Here is an 18,639-nt window from a genome sequence, read left to right as displayed (position 1 = left end):
TATTTCTGAGATTACACACATTTTATAGAACGATTCATTGTTTAACAGATCAAGTTCATTAAAAAGGGGGGTGGACATTTCGGCAACCCCTCGGGTCAATTTTAGTTTTTCCTCTAAATGGCTAAAGTCACATTGACGATATCAGATCAGATTATTATGACTCTATCATGTGATCAGTATCTCTTTTTAAAACGTGATTTAGCCGATTTATATTCGAGCAATTAAAGTAACAAGAAAATCTGATGGGGGTAATCGTCCAGAAATTGGACGATAAGAGAGTATATTTTATCAGTTGCAATTACAAACGCCATATGACAATCCCACTGTCAAGAGACACGACAATTTCTTAGATTATTTGACGCGATGGATCATCGGTGGTTAGGTTACTGAAAAAGTTTTCTGATCGTGTCACCCCAAAAAGTCTATGATGTTTCAATCTTCCTTCTGCTTGTTTCTTTGTTTTCTAGCCGTTTGTGATGGATTACGATTTCTACACATAGGCGAAGATGAGCTAATTAAGGGCGGTAAGTAGACTTGATTGGGCCATAACTAAAAATTGCAATGAAGTAGCCTATAAACAATTGCGAGACGGGAGTTTAAACCCTTTGCATTAAGTTGAAAGGTTCTAGATTATTTTTAACAGTAACACATCCCAAGTCATTTCCACAGTGAAGGGCGTTAAAAACTGTTATTCTGTTTACAAAAGTTTACATAGATACCTGCGATGGAAGGGTTATCTTCGAATTCTGCTGCATAGTGCTGGACAAAAAATATGGTTTCTTGTATAATTAAATGACAATTAGGCTTTCTTTTTTCAGGCCAATAGTTGTTAAAACAGAGGCCTGTAAGTGTTAGTAACTTTCGGACTATACTCATTTAAAGGAATAGGCTACAGTTAATTAAAAATAATTATTTGATTAGGGTTTTTGACTCACCTTGGCGGAAAGGACGTTAGCCGTAATTTCCAGGCCTAGGCCTAATCTTGGATCTAGATCCAGCATGAAGCTGAATTGTCTGTATTTGTTTGTGTTAACTTGTTACAAAATTGATTTACTTTCAGACAAGGTGTATATAGTCCACAATGTTAACCAGAATCAACTGTTGAGACATAAGAGAGATTTACCAGGAATGCCACACGAATTAAGTTTCAACTTTGTTTATGATGATAAACACATTCATTTTAATCTGACACGGGGCAAGCAGCATCTAACTACTCCTGTATATGTAATGAATGATGGTATACCAACTCCTACCAAGTCACTATCCACCGAGCTAGTTTTCAATCAGGTTGGTATTTAAGGCGTTTGGAACATAAAACAACTCTAAATCGAAATTTCTAAGGAAAAATCTGGTATGAAGAATACGTTGCCCTAAATTGGCCCACAGCTTTGACAGATAAAAGAGTGGACATTTTTTTTATTGGGAGCGACAATAACCATTGTGAACACGAAATAGGCTACAGTTCAATTGCTTATTACTTTGTGAAAAATAAACAATTCAATATTCCATATGATTTCCCAATTTCCTCAATTTTCCACACTAGGACATATTCCATAATATACAACCTGTAAATTCGATTAATTTAATTACTTTATATCTTTAGAACTCTGGGGTGTATCGAAGCGACAATAATGATGGTGTGTTTATGATTCAGAAAGCAGATAACGATCTCAACAATTATATCTTGGTGAGTTCGAAAAATGTTTTGACTAAACCCTATAAGATTACTGAGTTCAAATAAATGTAGATCCATACAAAACCAATATGTCTGTGGTATTGTATACTTGATATGTCTGTGTCTGTGATATGATATACATGACATGGCTGTATCTGTGGTATTATATACATGACATGGCTGTATCTGTGGTATTATATACATGACATGGCTGTATCTGTGGTATTATATACATGACATGGCTGTATCTGTGGTATTATATACATGACATGGCTGTATCTGTGGTATTGTATACTTGATATGGCTATGTCTGTGGTATTATATGCTTGATATGGCTATGTCTGTGGTATTGTATACTTAATATGGCTGTGTCTGTGGTATTTTATACTTGGTATGGCTGTGTCTGTGGTATCGTATACTTAACGTGGATGTGTCTGTGGTATTGTATACTTGACGTGGCTGTGTCTGTGGTATTGCATACTTGGTGTACCCATGGTTTAAGTCGCAGTCTTTTTTTTCGAAATGTTTTTCCACATTCCTTAGAATTAGGACTCCTTCTTTTTCCAGGGTGGAACATTTGTCATCGGTAACAAGGAGTTTACTCTTAAGCCGGGAAAACATGAAGACGAACATAAGGGCGTCCATTATATCCAAGATCATAGTTTGATGAAACGTAGTGCTGCTACTGTAGCAAGAGATCGTGTTGCTATTAATTATGGACATGATTGGAAAGATTTAGAAATCAGCAATACTGGTAGGTCTCTGTGATTCAATTTACCATTGAGACACTTGATTAAATTGACAAATGCGCCATTTTTTTATCAATTGTACCTTAGTATCAGAAACGTTTTTTTAGCTAAGGCAATCAGTAATAGTGTTCACAGCTCACCGTATTCCTTTCAATGAACACCGTCAGGATGTGAGTTTCTAAAGATGTGGTTTATTGTGTAATGTTTTGCAGAAAATCAGAGGAAGACCCAGGAACCAATAGAAAACAGTCATGGACACGCCCATCATCACCGCCGAAAACGTCAGGTTGCATCGCACACAGTCGAAATATTCTTTCTTGTGGACTATTTTGATTATCAGAAGTATGTTTGAAAGAAATTTATGAATCCTAGCTTAGTTCATTAAGCAGTATAAGTCTATTTTTATATACTATATTAAACTCCAAAATGGATGCCGAATTAACAAACCAGGTAGTAAAATAGCCAGGGGTTCCTAGATTCCTATTCTATATCTATCTGAATTATCCATCAACACCTTCCACCTATGTGGCTGCTTTATTTGATATAATAATGATTTCATATTCTTGAAACGTCACCGCGAGTATCTACGTCTAAACGTAACCTCCACCAAAGGGGCTTTAATATTTAGCCTCCTTGCCTCCACTTTAGCAAACTCTTGGTACTTTGACAAATTCCTGTAACAGAAACTAGGTCTGTTCTATTAGTAGGCCTATTTCTTTCATAATAACTTTTTTAATGACTTTCAGATTCTACATCTACAACAACAATGATTCAACAGCAGCCCAGAATGATGTCATTCTTTATTATGCTTTTATTGAGGAATGTGTGAGTAGTGTAATATTTTAACCAACTTTTGTAAAACAACGGTACTGCTGTTCCCCAAGATATAGTCATTACAAACCGGAAGTACCATTGACGGGAATTTTGAAATGTCATGTCGTTACTGACCAATACAATAGCCGTTTTCCTTGTTCAAGGCTACTCTGTACTACAAATGTCGCCTCTTGTGCACGTATTCATTGTTTCAGATCATCTCCAACAGAGAGATCCCTATATTAACGATGGTTCCAGTCAATAAAATCTTCAAATTCAAATCCCATGTGTATATTTTTGTAGATGAACGTGAAATATGGTACAATACCAGAAGTAGACGCAAGCTTATCTGTACAAATTAAAAGTTCTGGCATGTTTATTGCTACCGTAAGTATATATGCACACAGTCTATCGCTGACTATTCTGTCGATGCAATATAACGTAATAATTCCAATCAGTAGCCTATTATAACTCAAAGAGATTTTGATGGTCGCCTGTTGACCATTTAGGTTAGAAAACCAGTAAGAACAAATATACCCGAACCATTCCAGTGCCGTGTACCCAAACTGGATTCAATATTTCAGAATTCTTCTTGTTTATAATGAGGCGAAGAGTACTTATGGGTGAGCTGACATTAAAGGGACAGATGCGACATTTTTTTTTTGACCAATCGTACTTCACTCTCAGAAACAGAAATTTTTTTTTTAGCTAAGGCAATCAGTAATAGTGTTATAAATTTATTTCAGCAATTTGATTATCAAAAATGGATTAATGGTAATGTTAACGGTGGACAGATAGATAAAGATAAGGCTATAGTAGCATTAAGAGATTATGTTGGTGAAAATGCGGATTACCTACCAGTATCTGATCATATGATGGCTTTTACTGGAGGCGATCTAGATAATGCTGCAGGTTTGTCAACTTAATTCAATTCAAATCCAAAGGCATCTTTAACCCTAACGAATTGAATGGTAGAAAAGGAAAATAATAAATAATATTTAAAGAACACTAAACAGTCCTTGATGAAAGAAGCATCTTGGAAAAGTTCTTTCTTACGTTATTTGCTTGACTTTCAGATCTCATGAATACAAACATATTTTGTTACAGGATATGCCTATATCGGATCAGTATGTTCAACTTCTGCAGTGTCACTGGTAGAAAATAGCTTTGATGGATTTTCCTGTGGTGTTGCCGCTCATGAGCTTGGTCATTCGTAAGCATTTTCTCGCTTTACCTCTATCTTTTGATCTTGAAAACTACATCTTATAGCTGTGAAATAGTGACATTTATTTTTTAAACATTGATATCTTCAAGAAGCAATATCAACAACAAAGTAGCTTACTTACTGATTCAAAACATTCCTTTTCGAACTTGAGGTGAAATTTTCCTCAGGATTCCAAAAAGACGAGGAAAAGTAAGATGTAAATATGTAAAATTCAATTCCATTTCCTTCAGATTAAACTGTGTACATGATGGTCTTACTGGTACTGGTTGTAGTGATGATACAAACAATATAATGGCCACCATCTTAAATTTTCCAACTGGTGTCTCAGATGCTCCCAATCCTTGGAAATTTTCAACTTGTTCTGTTGCAGCTATAAAGAAACAGTTACAAGAGTAAGATAAAAGATTCATTTTAGATTGACGTTGATATTTCCCAATGGAAAGTATTGTTATTTTGACAAACACAGTCGAATTGACTGAAATCGGTGCTCTAGAAGGACAAGCATGTTACTAGAGACGTCCGCTACAAAAATATTGGGGGCAGAGGGGTATCGAATTAAGTGTTCAAGATTTGAACTCAAAATCTCCAAGCCGATAAGTTATTAACATTTTGGGAAGTGTTCTTTTTTACCAATCTGTTGCCATGAGGCTGAACTGGAACTGGGTGTGAATGTGCAATATCACACTATTCCATAAACTATATTATGTTCATTCCTCGTGCTTCGAGCACGGAAATGTAGTCTACATCTCTGCTGCGGTCTCCAGCAACTTACAGATATTCTTTTTAATCGTACATTACTAAGAACTCATCTATTTGTAGTGACAATATTTACCCAACAGAAGCTAGTTACATTAAGAAAAACAGGCCAAAGAATTTTCTGAAGACCAAATTTACCGACCCAACGTTCTCACGCTGAAACTGCACGACAAGCCAGTTTTGAGTTTTATTTACTTTAAAAATGCAGCTTACATGCACTGGCCTTTTATTTTTTTCAGTGTCACTTGTACCAATCCGGAAAACACATCAGGTCCTAGAGCCTTGTCAACTAACAGCTTACATTCTGGACAAGTCTATGATGCTGACGAACAATGTAAAAGAATATCTAATGACAGCACTGTGAGGTTTTGTCGTGTAAGTTTATGAATTTTATCAAATTTCGAATTGATTACGATTCAAATTAATGGCAAGGACTAAAATAATTAGGACTCGAGTTTCGAAACGAACTTCTCAATTAAGCTAGTAAGACATGAGATGAACACTCCCACATCACCCCTAATACTGTTTATTTATCCTATTATTGACTAAGTTTGCTGCAATTCACATAATATGTACCTGCAATATACGACTGTTGGGTATGTCTATTGATTAATAAATAAATGTATTAAAAATAATTTAATGTTTTATTTTAGAACTTCTATTTCTCCAATCCATCTTTCGGTGATATGTGTTGGGCAATGTTTTGTGGAAAAGCAGGTGCATCGTGTACGTATAACATTGCTTATGAGGGGACCAGCTGTGGAGATAGAAAGGTGCGTATTTTTTTTTTAACAAAATGAACCTAACCCACTATCTTCTTTTTAATTGTCCGCACAAAACCCTATAGTTTCATTTAATTGGATTGAACTGTAGTCTCGTTCGGCCTATACATCTGGTCTCATAAATATTTGCAAGATCATCCCCAATAATGAAAATTAAGTGTTGCCATCTTGCCAGTATAATTGCTGATGCGATTATGTAACTTGCAATAACCTATATTTGATATGGTTTTTATTATTGTTATAGTGGTGTGAAAAAGGTCTTTGTGTTGAAAATAGTAAGGCTCCAAGTCGATTTGGTAAGCACATTATGTACTTCTATTCTTCTATACTTCTTAGCCAATTTAACAAAAAAAAGTTGTTATGATTCAAGTCTGGGGACACTGTTCAGGAAACAAGGTTGTGGATGACATTGTTCAAATCATCTTTAATATAACTCCTTTGAGTTCATGTTTGTGTATATTTTCATTCCTTTTCAGCGTTCTGTCCACAAGGCGATGATCCTACAGCTGGATGTGATGCATCACAATGCGAATCATACAGTGTGACGAAACGATACTTGACTTGTTGTACTTCTTGCAGCAGCGAGACGAGTCAAACAACTGTCCCTCCGACATTACAACAAAACAACGAAACAACTTCACCAACAACAAGCCCAACAACCTCACCGACAACCAGTCCAATTACCTCACCAACAACCAGTCCGATAACCTCACCAGTAACCAGCCCAAAAACCTCACCGGTAATCAGTCCAGTAACGTCACCGACAACCAGTCCAACAACCTCGCCGATAACCAGTCCAATTACCTCACCAACAACCAGTCCGATTACCTCTCCAGAAACAAGTCCGATAACCTCTCCAGTAACCAGTCCAGTAACGTCACCAGTAACCAGTCCGTCAACCTCACCAACAACCAGTCCAATAACCTCACCAACAACCAGTCCAATAACCTCACCAACAAACAGTCCCATAACCTCACCAGCAACCAGCCCCACAACCTCACCAGTAACCAGCCCAATAACCTCACCAGTAACCAGTCCCATAACCTCACCAGCAACCAGTCCTACAACCTCACCATCAACCAGTCCAACGAACTCACCAACTACTATTGCAATAAACCCAAGAGCAACTAGTCCTTTAACCTCACCAAGAACCGGTCCAACAACCTCACTAAAAACAAGTCCAACTGCTTCACCAACCACAAATCCGACTACTTCCCAGACTACAAGTCCAAGTACTTCGCCAACTATAAGTCCAGAAACCTCACCAACTCCCAGTCCTGCAACCTCACCAACACCTAGTCCAACCGCGTCACCAACAACCAGCCAAGCAACCTCACCAGTAACTTCACAAACTCCAAGTCCAACCGCTTCACTATCAACCAGCCCAACAGCCTCACCGATTACGTCACCAACTCCAAGCCCAACCGCTTCACCAACAACCAGCCCAACTATTTCACCAACATCTAGCCCAATAACGTCACCGACACCCAACCCAACCGCTTCACCAACTCCTAGTCCAACAAATAATCCAATTGCGTCACAGCCACCTTCATTGAATACGAATAAAGGAACGATTCGTTACATTGAGTCGATTTGTAGAGTGTAAAATATACAAAACGGCAGTACAGTAAGGTGGAATATTTGAAAAAAAAAGGCACACGTGGTTTGATAATTATGTAATATATCATTTTATTAATTTATTAAATTATCTATTATAGATATTTTCGATATAAATGAGCATCTAAACTCTAAATTCACTGAGAAATATGTGAATGAGTTGAAAAACTGGATATTGGTAAGTTGGGTGCCATAGGAAACCCACTAGTCCAAGGGCTCAGAGGTACTCAGGCCCAGTTGATTTCTGTCAAACGCAGGACACTGGCTGTATTATATTGCTTGGTGTAGCCCACGTTTCGATAGAGTGACCAAAGGATCTATTAAATGAAAGCAGCCTCAATTAACAGTAACTGCTCTGTGCGGGCAGCAGGGGAGATCAGTAGCCAATGGATTTCAGATCGCCTGGGATGAATTCTGAGCATTTAGAGGGTTTAATTTTCACTTCAAAATAAGACCTTTCATAGGCCTGAGGGGAGTGACCCGATGATCCACCTCCTAAATACGCCATTGGCGATTTTACATACGAAAAGAGCAAATATTGATAACTTCGTTTCAGGATGATGAACTGTAAATGATTCACGTGATGAAAGAGCCTACCCATTTTCAGATACAGCTTCAGTGAAACATACCGTCGTCTCACAGATAACTTGATACAAACCTTCTAGATATGTAAACAGGCAATATAACTCTATCATACAGTTGGTATAACTAACCTTATTACTCATCATTTCACTATTTATTTCACTATTTATAACCTGTCTATATTATCCAGACTGTATGTTATGGTGTTAGGAATCAACCAGTACAGTATTTAGTTTAGATGACTGTAAGGTTCAATAATAGTTCCAATTTACAAGGATTGATGACAATCCTTTATAAGGATTCCTACAGATTTCTTTAACTGAAAATCCTCCATAAATGCGAATTAACCGAATATGTAGACCAGAATGACGGAAATTACTATGCAGAAAGTAGTAACCCGCCAAAGACGACTCGTGGTCTTTTCTTCAGTAGTATTTGTAAAATTTACGCGTTTGGTGCGCCCGACATTAAACACACCCCCCCCCCCCCCCCCATACCAACACCCCTTCGGTCCGTCCGCCTATGGCTGTCGTCACTTCCTACCTAAGGCATTTCTCCAATTACAGTTGAACCGGGTGTCAGATTTTCATTCTGAAAAATTATACTGACAGCTTTATTTGAACTCTACCAGGTGACCAGGTTAGCCAATATTTAAGTACGATTCGTATCATGACGCAAAATATAACATTGAACATTGAAACTTAATCGTTTGAAGATACGACTCATATGTAATGAAAAAAACGTACATATTCTGAACACTAAAATTAAACCTAGTACAGGTAGCAGTTCACTAGTAAAAATGAGATAAAACCCACGAATTCAATTAGTTTTGAAACCATAGTTAAATTATACGCTGTGAATCATTTTGTATGTTACTCCAAGCTTTCACTAGGTATCTCTCATCTGACTCGTGTTACCCCACTACCTTGTTATATGCCTATCATGTCTATAAAAGGTAGCACCGTTTTCACCCCGACTGCCGCGTGCAGAATCGTTTTCGAACGTTTATATTCCGTGTACTGTCTTCATTGCACCTTTGCTTGGAACCAACCGTTGATTTTGTGAGTATCTTTTCATTTTGTTGTATTAGAAATGATTCTTCTATTTACATTTTGTGTATTTCTCACATTTGACATTATGTTAAGTTCCCCGTGGTACTGGTATCTTTTTTTTATCAATTTTATTATTTTTTATATGCATTATTAATTCTCAACAGCTATCAAATAAATTCGCTCGAACATCACAAACGCGTTTGATTTTTTAATCTTAATCAGTAGCCTAGTCCTAACTACAAATGTAAATGTTCATTAATTATTCCAAAAATAATAAAACTATTGTTTGTAAATTTATATTCAAATTGAATACAACTTTTTAGAATTTGATTTAAGTATTAGACAAAAAATCGTTTATTTCAAGATTTTGGAAAAATAGAGTAAAAAAAATTTGTTGAATATAAGTCAAATTTTTGGCAATAACAGACTTACAGCATTCATATTTAATATTTGTAACAAATTAATCTAATTTGTACAATAACAACGTTACGAAAATGAAACGCCAATTCCATGTCAAAACTGAATTTGCAGAAAACGACGTTGTTGTTCTGCTGACTTTGAAATTCCATCATTCTGTAGACTTGCCAAATATTCTAGAACATAGTATGAGTCAACAAACCGACAAAAATAGATTCCAAATTCTTAGATATTGTCAGAGTTCTGGCAGTTTCTAGTGCCATCTTCATTTAAGATAAAAACATAAAGTAACTTGTCCAGTCGAACATAATTATCCTAAACATCAGTCAGTAAGTAAAATGTATTTTTTCTGATAAATTGTTAGTTTTATGCAAATCTTTGTTTTTTAGGTTAAAAGTATAGTTCTTCTTAGGATGACAAAACAATTGAATTTTTTTAACATGTTCAAAATGAATTTTTTGTTCATCAGTGGACTTACCTGGTGTCAAAACTATACAACAGAATCTGACATACCTGGTGTAAAAAATATACAACAGAATACCTCTATAATTCATAAAAATAATTAAAACCCCATTAAACTAAGGAATTTTGAAATACACTCAGAAACGTTTTTCAATAATTACTTAGTTAATTGCATTTATCGTTTTATAGAGAGATTATATTCTTTAGACATGGCACCTGGTAAGTACAACTGATGAATATATACTCTTACTTACCAAGTTTGAGACTTTAAATTTTTAGTTCATAATAATATAATAATCTATTATAGGGTTCCAGTCCGGCCCATGACAAACACTTTTGCTCTTGATAATATGAAAATGTTCATAAAAACAGATAACTCAGAATTTTTGGCTTCTGAGGAATAAAAGCTCAAAATAAGGGCCCCTAAGGTTTTAAGTCTATATTTGAAATTTACTATTTATTTCCCATTTATACTCAATCTTAATTCGTATTTCAAGAGAATAGGGTATCGGATTTCGAGAAGTATCTCTGAGGAACCTAAAGTTTTAAATTTTAAGTTTAAAAAGAGGCAACTTCATCAGAATTCTCAGAATTAACTGAGAGGATTGGATTCAAAATTAGAACATCATTGCATTGATTTTTTGAAAAATGTCTGGATCCTAAGCATAGATTTCCAAAAAGGGTTCCTAATTTATTGAGAATACACCTCATGACCTAATCAGTTTTGTTCTTCTATTGAGATCGTTTCCGCCGTTTAAAATATATAAGTCAAACTAACTTTTCACGAGAAAGTTTATTAGATGGAATGTTCCTAATTAAACTTAACTAAAACTTTTCAGGTTAAAAATCTTAGCTCAGCAAATACCAGTCTATAGAATCTTGTATTTTTAGCCAGTGTTTTGAAATTTGAGAATGCTGCAATCTAAAAATAACTTGCTTCCAATTTTGACGCGTGCCGAAGTTGCTGATTAGCTGTACCGTTTATAATTTTCGGGATAACACAGAGAATCTTTGTCATATTTCACCATCAAACAGACCGTATTGCATTTACCGAAATATTACATCATCTATCAAACATATTGACTCATTTTAAAAGATTTATTTATTGACGTTGACTCATTTTTAAAGATTTCTTTATCGGTTTATATCCACACTATATGTTTTCTAGCTTTAAAATGTTAATTCTAGACAGCCTGGAAGCTTATATTTACCATTTATTTGCCAACTTACATCTGGGTTCATGTCGTTCCAAATAATGTTTGTGATTGTGAAGACCTAATCTGGTCGAGATTCTGTGCAATTATCGGAACCACAGACGTCGGTCGGAAAATCAGTCATCATTTATACTTCCTCCCTCAACCAAATTTCTTTTTACAGAGTGTACCAAGAGCATTCCAGTTGTCAGTCAACATGAGCAGAGCATCAAAAAGCGGTCTTGCAGCTGACATCGAAAGAAAATTAGAAAACGTAAGTACATCTATAGGTAGTTTCTTCAGGGCGCCCCAGCATCACAACCCTGGAGGATCGACTATCGCGATTAAAAAAATCTTTAAATAAGTATTATGGTAACTGTAGCATACCTTGGATAATATCATACTCAACAATGAATCAAGCAAGAGAATGACACATAACATAAATACATAATCATGAAAGGCGAAATATTTATCAGGAGGTGATAGGTTACATCTGGAAACCATCTGAGACGTGTTATCACTTACATAATACACCTCGTTATAAGTTCTGTATTATCAATTACTGACACCCTTACATTGCATCTAAGGATTAATCAACTCACCTACTTGTATTCCATATTGGAATATAACAATAGTGTATATCAAAAGTGAAGAATTATCACAAACAGCTGGTAGCATTTTCAAGATGCTGCTCAATCGCTTGAAGTATGCTCACCGACTGTTCTTGAAAAAATTGTGGCAAGTATCTGAAGATAGATATCCAGTATATAGAATCTCATATTTTTCAGTTGTAATCTTGTGCTTTCAGCAATACGATGCTGCTGATAAAGTTGGTACCCCTGCTGCTGTTATGACATGGATTCAAGCCGTAGTTGGAGATGAGCACCCAGGATGTGTAAGTATCTATATACCCATGTATATAAATATAATGTGTATCGTATCACTTTTCAGAATGGAAATCTTGAAGTCCTGTTTACAGACAAACCGCTCCGAAAATGGCGATACAAGCATATCGCTTTAAGTCTAATTTCCTACGTTACTCATTGTAATGAAAACGCGACTTTGAGTGTGTCTACAATAAGCTAAAAAAAGAAATGATTCTTCTAATAATAATTTGTGCACAAATACCCTTATTTTCCAAACATGAATATAGATATTCCCTTCCTTTTTATCCACAATTCTACGAATGGAATGAGGCAAATCTAACCTTAGTTCAAACCTTCTCTTCTTTAGAGTGGAACTGATTGGAAATCCATTAGTGGCCATTTGAGAGACGGTGTTATGTTGTGCAAGTGAGTACCCACCCTTTACCAACTAGTATATCCCGTTATTCCTTGTTATAAACGTCTTCCGCCTTTGATAAAAAGTCCAAACCTTAACCAAACCATCAGTCAGATAAACAAGTCTGTAGCCTTTAAACTATAATACTTCTTGATTTGAGTTTAAAACTAGAAACATTAACACCAGACACTGGATTGGTATCTTGAGCGGATCGAATCCCTTATTTTATACGTATCGGTAGTATTATCTTGGCATGAAATTTAGACTTCTTGTCCCGTTAACGTTTTATGTTTACAATATAGAATCATTCTTTATCCATACCCTGTACTCTTCAGAATGTCCAGTGACAGAATCTTACTTAGTTCCAACAGGTTTGATCACACACCCCTAATACTCTTTGGATTTCGGATAATGTTCAGAAGCGCAGCGCTATAAACTACTTTGTGAAGAAGATTGAAAAGGTGCATTTGTTGATTGCTTGATATTTCAGATTCATCAACAAATTATTAAAGAGTGAAGGCAAAGCTCCAGTCAGTTTCCAGAAGAAATGTGCATCTCCATTTGTTTTCATGACAAACGTTGAAAACTTCAACAAAGGGGCTGAAACTTATGGTTTAAAAAAGGAAGATTGCTTTCAAACAACTGATTTAACAGAACCACGCAAAGGTCCCTTCCTTAACGTTGTCAACTCACTCCACAGTTTGGGTAGCTATGTAAGTATCTTTTCTTTTTTTTTGCCCTTACTTTGTTGAGCAATTTGCATGTAACTGAAATCAGTAACAATGAAAAATTTCCAATTAGAATTATTTCCGAGGAAACTCAAGATTGCATTTCCAACTGTAGATTTCACACTAACAGTAGAAATTTAGAATGATTCAGATGAACTTCATTTTGCTACAGAATGATATTAAATTTTTAGAAGAATATTTAGTCTTATAAAGGAAAACTATAATGCACAAGAAATTACCTAGTACCTTCCAAACCCCAGTACCACAAAATGACCAATCCACCAAAAATTTATATAGATACATAATTTTTCAATCTTTCTAGTAGGCCGTTAAATCTTGCCCTATCCGTTCGTCGAAAATGATAATCGGATGTGATATAGTCACGTAAGTGCCTGACTCAAAAGGTCAAATTTCATGGGAGTTGCTCCAGACCATTTTTGAATCACTAGTTTTTGAGAAGTTTCACTATGACAAAAGCAAATTGCGGTAAAATGTTTGGTAGGTCTATCGATACAAAGCTGAGCCATTAATTCTGCAATGTTCCTGTGCTCCACACGGTACTGCAATGATGTCGAGGGATAGGCTTTAGTTTTAAAAACTATCGATCCTAAAATGGACCGGAGCAACTCCCATAAAACGTGACCTTAAGAGTCTGGCTCTAACTGTAACAATATCACATCTGTATATCACGTCTGAGGAACCGCTAAAATCCAGATTTTTCGGGCTATGTTTCTGGTAGCAACAATAAAAAAACATACAACTTTTGTTTCTAACAAATGGAATCAAAGAATTGTTTCCTACAAACTGTGGCTTACACTTAACATTCTTATTTGGTAGTGTCACTGAATGCAACCAAACTAACTTTACAAGTATCTCTGTAAATTTTGTTTTAGTTTTATTTTTAATTTTTGTTCTACAGGCCAACTCCAAGGGTTTCAAACCAACCTATGCTGGAGTTCAAGCTCCTACTCTTGAAATGTAATCCCTGTCCAATTGCATGATTAGGTAAAGTGATCATGATGAAAGTATTAAGCTATCATGGCAGCTCTATGTTATCAATGCTTTATCTCTATATATTGCTATACATTATTTTCAATGTTGTATGATCATTTTCTGTACAGTATATAAGCACATCAAATCATGTCTAAATCTCTACAAACATATCTTTAACAAATTTCAAAAATATTTTAATAATTATTAACAAATAAATGACTTTATTTAACAATATTGTGCAATATTCAACAATACGTCAATGAATAATAGTAGTTTTTAAACTACTAAGACAACTGATTGGTTACAACATGTGATTTATATTATTACAGTTTTTTTTAAATAACTTTATATTCATAATAATAGCCTACTATTATTTGTAAATTTTGTCATATTGATTTCAGCTTTAATGATCATGACTTGAAAATCCTTTGTATTTTACAGTTATTTAAGTTTATGACGAAATTTCAATAACATAATGAAATAATGTTCAAATTTCAATAACATAATGAAATAATGTTCAAATTTCAATAACATAATGAAATAATGTTCGTATATACTGTATACGAAATTTAGAATGACATTCTTTCAGACAAATTTTTATGACCACATTTTGAAGTTTTTTATCTTGGAAAGATCTAACAACTAATCCGCTGCTTGTTTTTCTTTCTGCTGCATCGAATGCTTGAGTGATTTCACCGTAATTTTCATCATAGAACCCTTACATTTCAATGCATATAAATTATTAATTAATTTTGGACTTCATAAAAACAAATCAACCAAGAAATTGATCTTTATTTCAGAATTTGTAACATTGATCGATATACCGATATATTCCAATCTCGGAAAAAATTGCCGTTCTTTGAAAAAAAAAATAGGCTATGCATAATGAAGTTAAGCTGAATAACACCAAAAAGAAATCATAATTTATCATTTAACAAATCTCTCATCAAAAACAAAATATATCTTTCATCAATTCAAAAACTGATCTTTACTTTCATTGCTACTACCACACAACCTATATATACCCCTGTTTTCAATAAGAGGACTGTTTTGGCAATGTTTTCTTACTTTCACTTTTGTAGTAAAGTAAATAATATACCTTTATTATAAGCTTCTGTCAAAGAGTATGATTTTGGAACTTTCTTCATTTTACAGTTGAGCATTTTGCTTTTATTTGTATGAACAGCTCTCTTGTAATTTTCAAAGGTATTAGCGGTTTTACTGCAAAATTATATATTAATTTTAGTTTGAATTTTTCTTATTTAAATTTCAGGCTAACAGCAAAGGTTACGAAGTTACATATCTTGGCGTTGAACAGCCTACATTGGACAGAGAATAGATCACATTTTCTACCTTTTTTTTTTTATTATTTATATATATATAGTTCAGAAACAGCTCAATACCAGTACCCTTATACACATAATACATTATTTTGGAGGTCATTTTAAAGCAAAAACACTATTTAATACAGCAATGGGCAATTTTACTGCAGTGGTGAGCCTTTTGATAATGTCTCTTCAAGACCATTATCAAATGAATTCAACAACATACCAAAATGCAATAGCATTGATCAGGTTTTATACGTTTTCAAAAAGATCAAAGAACCATAAGCAATAGTTCTAGCCCTTAGCAATTTCTAGAATTATTATCCTTGTTTATACATCTGTCCTTTTAGACACAAACTATCCTTCCAAATTTATTACCTGAATGTATTATCTGCTTTGGTTATTTTTTTATTTCATGTAATTTTTTTTATTTATTTCATGTGCCAAAGAGTAATTTTTATATTAATTAATGCTATAAATGTATATTGGAAGTCAATAATGATCATAACCCGAAACAATCTGCACTGGTATTTTACATCATAATGTACTCTTTCTTTTCTATGATTAAATGTTAAGAAAATTCAGTTGTTATTCAAAAAGGAGAAGGGATGATGTGGGATATTGAACAAATATCATATATATATACAAATACTTGACATGACATCATTAGCCACTTTTCTTGTACAACAGAGTGTAGTGATGAAAATAGATCATATGCTAACAAATACAGCCAATCAGAGTCCTCAACAAACAGACTGTAAATTATTATGGTTTTGTGTTGGCTGTATTTGCTAATGTAAATCACTGCATTTTCAATCTTCAAATCAAAGACAAGTGCAGTATGCCCCAATTAACAGGATTTATTTGGAAATATATATATCATAGTTATAACAAAGAGATGGAAATGGTGAAAACTAAGATTGTTTAACTTATAAACAAGCAAAGTCCATAAAACAAGGATTATTTATTTGGAATAAGCAAATCTTACTTCAGAATATTCAACATCTGACTTGTCTAAAATTTAATTAAACTTCACCATAAAGGATCATATGCTCTGTTATTACCTTTGCCTTGTACATTTTCAATTAATTGTAGACTAACCAAACATTGGATATTCCTTATGAAAAGTCAATTAGTTATCTGAAATGAGCTCAATCAGTTCTTGCTGAATATTTAACTGCAAAGCTGAATCTTCACATACACTAATCACATGACCAAGGCTAATGTATCACATGACCAAAGCTTAAGGCGATCTTATTTAAGCAAATCATATCAACTCGCTTTGTTTTTCTACTTCTTGTCAATGTTTCCCGCCATATTGAATCTCGAACAAATCATAATCAAAGCGTTGAAGTCAAGATTCAGTTGAATTGGATAAGGGCTACAATAAATGAGTGTTGTAGGCGCTTTGCTTATATAAATGCACACTTTGATCTGTGTTAATAAGATATGCTTAAACAAAACGCCTTTATTTATTCCATGACCAAACCAATAAATCACATGACCAAAGCAAATTCATCACATGACCAAAGCTAATTCATCACATGACCAAAGCTAATTCATCACATGACCATGTCCCTGACAGCCATCATCACCTTTTTCATGTACCAAAACCAACCAACTATCTGTGTCTTAATGAAACATTTTATTGAAATGACGTGTGATGAATTACTGATAAAAATGCGTAGTTGAAACAGGTCAAGATTTTGTTACGTGATGAGATTCAGATCTGTTGTAAGCTTTTCCACTTTTAAATGCCTTGATTATTTTCAGTAATCTGTCTTTTTTGTGATGTTTAGCAGTTTCTTCTAGTATGTGCACAGAATCATGGTGTTCAAAATCTCTTAAAGTATATAACATTTTATAAATTCGTTCTCGACTGCAGAAGTCATCTAAATAATGTAAAGTTGATTCGAAAAATGTTTTTTTTTCACTGTTTTCATTTTTATCTTTATCTTCATTCTGTGTTTCCTGAAGAACAAAAAAGTAAAAGTTATTGCGGCTTCTGACAAGATTATTTATTGGTTCTAGGTGACACAAATTCCACAAAAGTGGACACAAATATCAGATGCTTAAGACACATATATTTTTATAACTCATTAAAATGAAAAAAAAGATTTTTTAATTCGTATTTCCATATTACCCTACAAATTTAAGGTATGCCATTAGGTATGCCATACTTTTGAAAGTCCCTACTCATAAATTTGTAAATCCTTTAATTAATCTCCCTTCATGTCTACATCATTGACAATGTCCACTTTTGAAAGTATCCTTATGCATTTTTAATTCGATAGGTTCATGTTGAATTTCTACTTGTAATTTTAAAATTCAAAAAAATCAGTAAAAGACAGGCTGGCTTACTTGAGAATGGTCTACTTTCAAGCTTATCACTAAATCATATAAGAAACTTTGTAACACTGAATATAACACTTTCAGTTTCCTGAGCTCTTCTAAAGCTTCCTGAGAGTCAGTAGTGACACAATTGTTGTCTGTAGTCTGTAACTCTTCATCGGGAGTTACCTCCCTTCCATAATCTTCTGCCTTTTCAATAGTTGTGTCTGATTCAGAGTGTTTAGGTAAAGATCTTTTAACTAATGGGTATAAAGGGTCCAGAATTTTCAATAAACAGCGAATAAGATCAGCACCTAAAAAGAAGTCAGGAAAGTTTAATTAGAAATATATCATTCATTACAATCGAGCAGTCCCGTCATTAGTGTGGGGTCTGTGGGGGCTGCCCCCCAGCAAGTCAGAATTAAGATCCAGCAAAACTTTGTAAAAAGATATAGATTTTGATACATTTTTGGCATCTCAAAATTTTCAGAAATGGGTTTTTAATGAGCCTCTTCAAATTTTCTGTGTGCAAAATCCTGGTGACAGGACTGCAATTGAGTTCGTTTGATGTAATAGCCGTTCTGTTGAAGTCTGTGAAAAAAATATAGGTAATCGGAGGCCTTAAATTTCAAGATTTACTAAGGTTTACTTGTATGGT

The 18,639-nt window shown here is 34.4% G+C and overlaps 1 protein-coding gene across 1 annotated transcript; it reads left to right on the top strand.

The window, feature by feature from the left end:
• Positions 1-117: 117 nt before the first annotated feature.
• Positions 118-16,398, top strand: LOTGIDRAFT_228200 (hypothetical protein; the record flags this gene model as incomplete). Its single annotated transcript, XM_009053148.1, has 20 exons — positions 118-193; positions 468-524; positions 1,061-1,287; positions 1,604-1,687; positions 2,243-2,429; positions 2,637-2,766; positions 3,171-3,249; positions 3,541-3,624; positions 3,984-4,149; positions 4,345-4,450; positions 4,693-4,854; positions 5,458-5,593; positions 5,872-5,991; positions 6,245-6,296; positions 7,719-7,795; positions 11,508-11,597; positions 12,132-12,218; positions 12,557-12,615; positions 13,095-13,317; positions 15,599-16,398. 20 exons carry the CDS (start codon positions 118-120, stop codon positions 15,662-15,664), a joined length of 2,268 nt encoding a protein of 755 aa, XP_009051396.1. The 3' UTR covers positions 15,665-16,398.
• Positions 16,399-18,639: the final 2,241 nt, after the last annotated feature.

This window comes from Lottia gigantea, assembly GCF_000327385.1.
Source record: "Lottia gigantea unplaced genomic scaffold LOTGIsca_2, whole genome shotgun sequence".
Lineage (NCBI taxonomy): Eukaryota > Metazoa > Mollusca > Gastropoda > Lottiidae > Lottia > Lottia gigantea.
This window is presented reverse-complemented; position numbering and strand designations above follow the sequence as displayed.